This window comes from Barbus barbus, assembly GCF_936440315.1.
Source record: "Barbus barbus genome assembly, chromosome: 12".
In the NCBI taxonomy this organism is placed as follows: Eukaryota; Metazoa; Chordata; class Actinopteri; order Cypriniformes; family Cyprinidae; genus Barbus; species Barbus barbus.
In genome coordinates this window covers 16,746,895-16,757,071 of record NC_136740.1, presented here as the reverse complement: position 1 = coordinate 16,757,071, position 10,177 = coordinate 16,746,895, and the positions used below count along the sequence as shown (strand labels likewise).

The 10,177-nt window shown below is 42.7% G+C and overlaps 1 protein-coding gene across 1 annotated transcript; it reads left to right on the top strand.

Moving 5' to 3' along the window:
- The first annotated feature begins 4,674 nt into the window (after positions 1 to 4,674).
- Positions 4,675 to 9,537, top strand: LOC306877784 (uncharacterized protein). Its single transcript, XM_079429757.1, has 3 exons — positions 4,675 to 4,898; positions 5,345 to 5,579; positions 6,401 to 9,537. The coding sequence occupies exons 1-3, from the start codon at positions 4,878 to 4,880 to the stop codon at positions 7,780 to 7,782; spliced, it is 1,638 nt and encodes a 545-aa protein (XP_079285883.1). The 5' UTR covers positions 4,675 to 4,877; the 3' UTR covers positions 7,783 to 9,537.
- The last annotated feature ends 640 nt before the right edge of the window (positions 9,538 to 10,177 follow it).

Here is a 10,177-nt window from a genome sequence, read left to right as displayed (position 1 = left end):
TTATATCAGCTTTACAGTATTTAGACGGGGAAATAGTTTGTCGAAATAGTATCATTCTCCTCTGGCCAGACAAAATCAGCAGTTTAAATCTAGGCTAAAGTAGAGTCAGATTGTGCAAAGGACTCATCTGGTTCCTGTGGTCTTGTCCTGATGACCGTCTTGGAGACAGGGTCTTCACTGGGGATCAGTCTCTGGGGCTCATCTAGGTGTCCTGGCTGTAGAGGTCATCTCTAGGTGCTGATCCACCATCTGATCTGGATACAGTCTGGATCTGGGTGGCTACGGTGACCTCGGAATAAGAAAGAAACAGACTAATAGTAGCGTAGATGCCATTTTTCTAACAATGTAACAAGTACATCGGGTGTCAACTTTTTCTGCACGTCATCTGCACCTCATCAAGACACCCCATACATCAACCTCATAACCACACACCTCACAACAGCCAAATGTCCGGTCTCGTTCGTACGTAGTGGACTCCTAAGTGTTATCTCTGTGATTTACCTTTGATATACATACCTGTGAACTTACCTCTTGTGTCTCCTCCGAGTGTTGTCTCCATCCGTGTCCTGGACCCCAGTCTGTCCTTCCTGGAAGCTTCCCCCGAAGTATTGAGGTGTGTGGTTCCCATCTGTCCATGAGCTCCTGTCGGTATACACCATGGTTCTATGAGAAATCCCATCGCATCATACTCCATCCTTGCATCTGCCTTCAACAGTACATTCTTTTGTCTCTGCTCATCTGCCTTAAAATAAAAAATAAACCTTACCTGTTTTTGTATCCCGTGTGTGGAGTCTGTAACAATCACCAGCAATTAGGACTTTATCTGCAGCCAGCACTACCTCAGATAGAAAATCAGCAAATTCTTTAATAAAGTCTGTATGGTGCCCTGGTGGCCTGTATACAGTAGCCAGTACAAACATTGCAGGGGATTTAGAAAAGGAGTCCAGCTGGGAGCGTGTCTTCGTCGCAAAACTATCACGAAGGACGCGTCCCTGACGGGCTGGGGGGCGGTCCATCAAGGACGCCCAGTTCGGGGAGTCTGGTCAGAGGAGCAGCAGAGTTGGCACATAAATCGTTTGGAACTACTAGCAATCTTCCTGGCTCTCAACAGTTCTTACCGCAGTTGACGTGCTGTTATGTGTTAGTCAGGACGGACAACATGACTGTAGTTTCATACCTGAATCGTCAAGGAGGATTACATTCTCGCCCCCTGTACAGGCTGACGAGGAGTGTTCTTCTTTGGGCTCAGACCAAATTCCTGTTAGTCAGAGCGGTCCATATCCCAGGTCACCTGAACTCAGGAGCAGACCTGCTCTCGAAGCAGAGGCTGAAGGACGGGGAATGGAGACTTCACCCTCAAGTGGTGAATCTCATATGGCAGAGGTTCGGACGAGCGGAAGTGGATCTATTTGCTTCGAGCATGACTACGCACTGCCCGCTCTGGTTTTCCCTGTCTCCCCGTCGCCTCTGGGTCTGGATGCTTTGGCCCACGAATGGCCCAGAACCAGTCTATATGCTTTTCCCCCTATCCGGCTGCTCCCAGTAGTTCTACTCAGGATACGATCGGACAGAGTGGAGCACCTGTTGTTGGTGGCTCTGTGGTGGCCTACCCAGTCGTGGTTTTCGGACCTGATCAGTCTGTCGGTCGGCCCTCCTTGGGAGATTCCCCTAAGACACGATCTGTTGACTCAAGCTCGGGGGACACTTTTTGGCACCCTCGGCCAGATTTATGGAAACTATGGGTGTGGCCCCTGAGCGGAATGTGTTAGTGTGTTCTGGTCTCTCGGCTGAGACTACTGACACTATTATTAATTCTAGAGTTCCTTCCACGAGACACTTATATGCTTTCAAATGGAGACCCTTTGCTTCGTGGTGTAGACAACGTGCCCTGGATCCAGTTCATTACCCCATTGGTTCAGTGCTGGAGTTTCTTCAGGGCCTTTTGCTGAGGGAGTGACCCCCGCTACTCTCAAAGTGTATGTAGCGGCCATATCTGCGGGACATGCACTTGTAGGAGATGTTTCAGTGGGTCATCATCCTTTGGTATCACGTTTTATGCAGGGTGCGAGACAGCTTAGGCCTTTCCGCTTGACACAAGTTCCTTCTTGGGATCTTTCAATTGTTTTGGAAGGTCTGTCGGGGCATCCCTTTGAGCCGTTGGAGTCTGTGTCAGTAAAGTTGTTGACTCTCAAGACAGTTCTTTTGCTGGCTTTATCCTCCCTTAAGAAAGTAGGGGACTTACAGGTTCTATCTATCATCCCTTCGTGTATGGAATTCAACCCAGGGCTGGTAAAGGTCTTATTGCGACCTAGGCTGGATTATGTTCTTAAGGTTGCTTCGAATCCATTTTGTTTTCAGCAAGTGGTCCTAGAGGCTTTCTCCCTTGCTGACACAGGATCAGGTAACATGGATCTTTGTCCGGTGAGGGCATTAAGAATCCATGTAGACCACACAGCTCAGTGGCGTGGATCTGTCCAGCTGTTTGTGTGTTTTGGTGGTAAGAGCAAAGGCTCCGCTGTCACCAAACAACGAGCGTCGCATTGGATAGTTGAGGCTATCTCTTTAGCCTACGAGGCGCGTGGCTTGCCTTCACCTTTAGGACTACGTGCTCACTCCATGAGAGCAGTGGCTTCTTCTCAGGCCTTTCTGAAAGGATCGTCAATGGAAGATGTTTGTGCGTCGGCAGGATGGTCCCCTCCTAGCACTCTCATCAAGTTCTACAGTCTAGATGTGAGGATGGCTCCTGGTTCTTATCCGCTTGAGCAGATGCTTTCCTTGGTCTCCAGCTATCTAAGGTACGTCAGGCATTATGGTTTAGCGTTCCCAAAGCGATGACGTCATCGCAGCATTGAAGTAGCCTAGGAAGGGGAACGAGATGCTGCCATGAGGGCTGTTCCATACCGTGATAGCGCTTCCTTCGTCATTTTGGAAATCTGATAAATAGCGTGTGGCACGCTGATATAGCATACGGTACGTATACGCGGGTCTGACTTCAGTAATTACGAGAGTTATCCTGATCTTCACTTTAGAATACTGATCCAGAAAATTAGTAATTCCTTCAGAAGAATTTGGTAATACTTGAGTCATTACTAGTGGGTTACCACCTTTAATTTAGAATTAATTATATATTATGTATTATTCGTATTAATTAAGAACCTGTATACAGTAGTTCTTAGTAGTTCTCAGGGAGGTATGAAAAATTAATAGTTACTGATTAGCTAATAGTGAACTACCACATTCGACTAAGCACTATTGCTTACTAATTCATTAATCAGAGTTTCTTGTTAGTTATCAGTAGTTACTAGAGTGCTAATATTGCGTTACTCATGTGTTCTTGTGTAGTTATTCATTAATGATGGAACAGTATTCTAAAGTGTTACCGAGATGTCTGAGATGTGCCAATTTTACATGCTGTATTGCCACTCCATACTTATTTGACTACATACTTTTTACTGTACCTCAGTGTGAACCAGCTAGCTGTAGATCTTTAGGAGCAAGACTTAGAGCCCCTCCATTATGGGTCCTTACAAATGTAAACAACATAAGGCATAATTACAGCTCGGTTTTTTTTTGGGTGAATTTACATTCTAAAAGAGGAGTGGAATTCAAGTAGTCTATAATTAAACTGAGGCAGTGTCTCCTGGTTTGTGGACAGAACTTCTGTCTTCATGGCTCCATCTAGAGTTCAAAATATTATGTACATGTAGACATGAAGTATTGAGGTAAATTCATGTGTTCCATAATGTGGCATAAACATTTAATTGCATAATTTCATCATCTAAAAATAAAATAAAAATCAACAACAAATTAGATTTTATAATTTTATAAAAATATTAAATAAATAAACAAACAAACAAACAAACCAAGCTGAGATCAGCCCTATCCTATGGATTCACTGTTGGATATTTATCTATTCATACAGAAAGTCTATTCAGTAAATATGTGAATTTAAATTAATGATGTTTTAATTCAGTGTTTTAACTGATCATATATGCGCAACAGAAATACAGATACCGTAGAATATGCAGATAAACATGAACATCATAATCTTGTTCATGACCACATACATATGCTAGATACAATATTCAATAGGCTACCTTCTTTATATTTTTATATATTATATTTCCTACTAATTAACCTAGACTTAATAGATTTCCAGTGAGCAGTTAGAGCCCAGATTCAGCTTTCTCTTTCTTTCTTTCTTTCTTTCTTTCTTTCTTTCTTTCTTTCTTTCTTTCTTTCTTTCTTTCTTTCTTTCCTTCCTAATGGTTTGAATGTACAAAAAGGACATCTATCACTATTAATTAATTCCTATATACAAACTACTATAGTAATTATATAATTACTAAGTCAATCCATGAATTGCATCATAATTCAGTCTATTACAATTGTTATGCCATAATTTACTGGCAAAGTTTAGCAACCATGACAGTAATAGTCAGACAGAGACATGACAGAGAGTATCAGTCAGAAGTATCAGTCTGTCACCTCTGTACCATTTGTGAGTGTGACACATCTGGAAACATTTTGTATTGTTTTTACACAGTTCTGTTCTTCACACACACACACACACACACACACACACACGGTAGGTAGGCGGTTGTTATGGTACATGACTAGGTACAGAATGTGGGTATAAAGAAATTAGGAATGTAGTCACATGATTCATATCCCGGAAATACACTGCTTGCTGTAGTTGGGGGAAATGGCGTTATGAGCAGCAGCCAGACTGTAAGAGAAGTGGGACGTAAAGTCAACAGACAACAATCATTAACCCGCGGTTCTCGGTTTACCAAATGCCAGAAACGCCCAACCTTACATTAATCATAAATGTGTATTAATACAGTTGCATACTCGATTATGTAAGGGCGCTCCAGATGGACAAAGACAGACTCGCAGTGAGTACATGCCAACATAAACACGAGGAAGTAGCCTTAAAAGGGGCGTGTAATGTGTTTCACGGCTTGAAGAAATAGCCTACCAAAGGCGACAAAAACGCAGACGGAAGCATTTTATTGGCGTACCTGTACACGGATCGATGGAAATGTTTTGTTATTTAGCACGATGTATCACTTGATATCGTACGCTTAACGCTTGTATCGCATCTTGTTACGCGTCCTTAAAGGTGTCATTTTCTCTTGATGCGATTTATTCTACGACCCCCGTTATCCTATTGCTTTAAGGCTATATTTATTTACTTTCATCCAGTGCAAAGAAATGTGCATATGCAGCAATTTGACATATATTTAAATATGATATTATATATTATTTTATCTAATATAAAGTTATATTACAGTATGTACAACTAATATTATTTATTTAATATGAAAATTATTTAATGCAGGCTGGTGCATGCTCATGGCTGGATATGCATAATTTTATTGGTGACCTTATGGCTGCAAATGCTTCAGTCACTGGTCATCCACTGAGAGAGCAACGTACTGAGACACCGATTTCTGCTTGGCCCAAAGTCTCTAATCCTCCCCAGTCTACCCCATCCAGACAGAGCCAGGTGAAAAGTGGTGTTCGGTTTGGTCTGCAGGAAAGGGAAAGGGAACCCAGAGATCATGAAAGCCATGGTGAGTAAATATTGCAATAGACTGTAAGGGTACTGGACCGCTGTGTTATAAATACACTGTCTCATGCAAAAGGATTGGGAAACATGCAGAATTTATTGATTCTGAGTAACAGCTCCAGTTCTTTTAGTACTTCAGAGGCATTTACTTATTGCATTAACTGGCCTCAGCAGCCTGTTGCTAAATGATGAGATAATTTTAGCTTTCAACAGAACAGAGATACAGCAAATAAAAATAAACAGAAAACAAGCAGTTAGAAAACAGAGTGCAAGTCTTGGTAAGTGTTTTTTTTAAAGGGTAAAGTGTTTTTTTAATAAAAAAGAAAACAAATAGATAAAATAGAATTAAAATAGAGAGTGCTAGAGTTAGAGGGTCAAATAAAGATGGAAGTGAGGTGTTTTTAGCTGTTTCTTGAAGATGGCTAAGGACTCAGCTGCTCTGATTGAGTTGGGCAGGTCATTCCACCAGGAGGGAACAGTTAATGTAAAAGTTTGTGAAAAAAAGTAAAATCTAAATAGAATGTAATGTAAAAGTTAAATAGAATAAAATATTCCAGAGCCTTATAATAAATAAAAATACTAAAATCATTTTAATAATATTTTTCATCTATTTTCCTAAAATGCCACTTAATGTGACAAAGCTCATAATATGTATCTTTAAGTACTTGTTATATGAACAACCAGTGCACATAATGATGTACATGTTCTTCTGAATAACAACCAGTTCTCGGTTTCCAACCCTGCCAGGAAATAGTTTAATATTAAGTTTTTTATCATGTTTATGCATTTTTTACTCACTGCTTCATTGATTTATATCTTTTGTAGCTCAGCATTGTGCCTGCACATGTCCTGGCTGCCCTCTTTCCTCACCTCCTTCTAGTTCCTCAGTCCACACCTTAAAACCCCAAACCAGTCCAACCTCACAGATCCAACCACCTTCGTCCCCACAGTCCACCCCACCACAGCAGACCAAAGAGCTCAGCGCTGCCCCTGTCGGCCTAGGCTTGTGTCTAGGTTTGGAACTCTCTCTGGAAGAGGAAAACACCCAGCCCAGCAGCACATCTGCTCACCCCCAACAAGAGGACAAAGGCACAAGCACCCACAGCCCAATCCCTCAGCCAAATCCCGAGTCCCCTCCAGTTCAGGCCTTTCCGTGTCTGTGCTGCCACCTTGAGTTTCAAACCTGTAGCCAACTTCTGCGCCAACAAAAGGACTCAGAGGCACACATTGCCCACCACCACTATCATCACCACCACCATCACTGCCCACTCGCCAGCTGCACGTCATGTACACTCCCATCCTTCCCTTGCCTGTCCTGCCAGCGCACCTTCCCCACCTGCGCCCAGCTCCTGCATCATCAGCAGGGCCACGCGCAACAGGAGGGCTTGCAGCAGCTCCCATGCATGCACTGCAATGCCTCTTTCCCCCGGCCGTCACAACTGCTGCAACACCAGCGAACCCAGCATGCATCCAAAGCCGGCGGCTTCCTGTGCGCCGAGTGCGGCCGTTCATTCAACTCACACAGCAATCTGCGCATCCACCTCAACGTACACACAGGCGCCCGTCCATACAGTTGCTCCGACTGCGGCAAGAGCTTTAGCCAGTCCGGGGCACTTAAGATTCACCGCCGAATTCACACCGGAGAAAGACCGTACACCTGCACTTATTGCGGAAGGGGTTTCCCTCACTTAGCTGGGGTGAGAGCGCATCAGCGAATCCACACAGGGGAGAAACCTTACCGCTGCAGTCAGTGTGGGAAGTGCTTTACTCAGTCCGGTGCTCTGAAGATCCACACTCGCATCCACACTGGCGAGAGGCCTTTCGTGTGCGGCCTCTGTGGGAAGAGTTTTTCAAACCGTTCCGGTATTCGCTTTCATCACCGCACGGTTCACGGGATCGTGACGGAGCCCAACTCTGTGGGAAGGCCTAGTCTGGCTGCCTCTGCATCATCCTCAGTTGCAGACTTCCAGAGAATTCAAGCCTCCGGTCTCAATCAGATCCATCTCCAGGAAATGGAAGAGAGGAGTACGCCTAGTAAAGAGCAGTTAAGAGGGGATGGGGACAAAGAGGCCCTTCCGTATACCTGCGAGGACTGTGGTCAGCGTTTTCCAGACGCTCCATCTAGAAACAGACACCAGACATTGCAACACTACTCTAAGAAAGAGAGAGAAAAGGAAAAGAGCAGCTCTGACAAAACTATAGATTAGACAAAAACAACAAACATTTCTGACTCCACGTATTTCAAAAGAGAGGGAAGATAAAAGCAGCTTTAATATGTAATGTATTAAGGCAGATGTTGAGCCCCTTTGAAGCTTGCTGATATTATCACACTGTTATGTCATGATGTAAGAAATATTGTTTGTGTCCATCTGAGGATGATATCTCATTTATTTCACACATTTAAGCTAAACTTGCAGTGTACACTACTGTCTCCAGGCTCATGGTGTCCTGGACACCAGTATTTTAATGATTTATAAAGAATGAATCACTGTCTAGCCATCTGAGATTTCGGTATGAAGATAAAGGTTAGGATCATGATTTTTTGTTAGTATTACAGCACACTATGAGTGTGCGGAATATTACCACCATTTGTTTTTTGCTTTGGCAATCTGATAGAGTGTTTGGACCCGGAAATGGTGGCGTGTGACGTCAGACCTAACATTCTTATTTTGGTCATGTAAGATTCTTTTGCCTGTGATTTGTGCCTCTAAAAATTAAAATTGTGACAACTCGTATTGTGAAACCGCACCTTAAACTTTAAATAAGTAGCTTTTCCTATCAGTATTAAGGTATTTGTGCATATTTGTTACCAAACCTGCAATAGATTGTCCACCGTCGGGCCCAAAGGTTACCAGAAAGCAAAGAGAAGGCAGCTCGGTTTACAAAGCTCATGAGTCTCCATGTCACCAAAGTAGCATGATTCTCCTGGCCTGAGGACGGTTAGCTAGATGTGCCGATAAATAAAAAAATGGAAGGGTTTGTATTTGTACTTTGTACTTAATGCGACTTAAATACAACCATGCAGTCTGATAGTGGAAAAGTGCTTTATTTTACATTTTATGTATGTGAAAGTATTTTTGCAGGTTTGCAAGTTGTTTTTTAAGCTCATTATATTTTTTTTAGTTTAACAAACTTCTAATGCTGTTTTGATAATGAACTGGATTATTAAGAAAAGGTGCTGATTGGAAGGTGGCACGGTGATTCAAAGGGCAGCATTGTCACCTCACAGCATGAAGGTCCAGAGTTTGCATGCTCTCCCTGTGTTGCTGTGAGATTCCTCTTGGTGCTCTGATTTCCACCACAATCCAAAGACGTGCAACATGGGGTAATTGGAGAAGCTAAATTGTCTGAAGATGTGAGTGCGTGTCTGTGTGGTGGAATGGCCATCTGTCTGGGGTGTTTCCAAAGCCTGTGGCCCAAGATGTTGGGATAGGCCTGAGTATCCCCACAATCCTATAGAGGATAAGTGGTTGAATGGTTGTGATTGCTTTCTTAGGGTAAATGCAAGGTTTTAAGCCTGAAATTGATAGAACACAGTTTTCTGCTGAAGTAGCAGTGCCTTTCTTAATGGGAATCTTGAAAAGCACCAGCAAAATAAGACAAAAACTTTAGATTCTGTCTTTAAAATTTAAAACTCAAATATGGTCATTAAGATTACTTGTCACACATGCAAGTGTGGTTGTAGAATTAATGCAGTTTTAAATTAAACAACGCTCTCACTGTATTTAAAGTAAATTCAGCTTGTTGTGTGGGGATAAATACTATGACATTATTAGCATATTTGATGTACCTGCCAGGTGTTGCTTACTAAATTTGTGGCGTCTGCAGGGACTGACAGTACACAAGACTGCATGGAGTAAGGGGCTGCCATTTTTACAACAGGCCAAAGGTTTGTTGTTAAAGATATCTGTAAGTACCTCTGTATTATTACTTAGAATTAAAGTTTGTCAAAACTGTCAGGGCAAATCATCCATTATTTTTGTGTCAATTTTGTATCTTTAGCATTACACTGTAGATATTTGAACCCTTCTTATGCGGTATTGCAAAAGTTGTTGGCCAGTTATAGCAGTCAATGACCTCTCAACCCAGAGCATCAGATACTTTTTGTACATCTGTCAGTTTAGCTCATGTCTACAATATACACTCACCGGCCACTTTATTAGGTACACCTGTTCAATTGCTTGGTAACACAAATAGCTAATCAGCCAATCACATGGCAGCAACTCAATGCATTTAGGCATCTAGATGTGGTGAAGACGACTTGCTGAAGTTCAACCCAAGCATCAGAATGGGGAAGAACAAGGATTTAAGTGACTTTGAACGTGGAATGGTTGTTGGTGCCAGATGGGCTGGTCTGAGTATTTCAAAAACTGCTGATCTACTGGGATTTTCACGCACAACCATCTCTAGCGTTTTTAGAAAATGGTCAGAAAAAGAGCGGTTCAGGTTCAGGCTGGTGGTGGTGGTGTAATGGTGTGGGGGATATATTCTTGGCACACTTTGGGCCCCTTAGTACCAATTGAGCAAATGCCACAGCCTACCTGAGTATTGTTGCTGACCATGTCCATCACTTTATGACTACAGTGTACCCATCTTCTGATG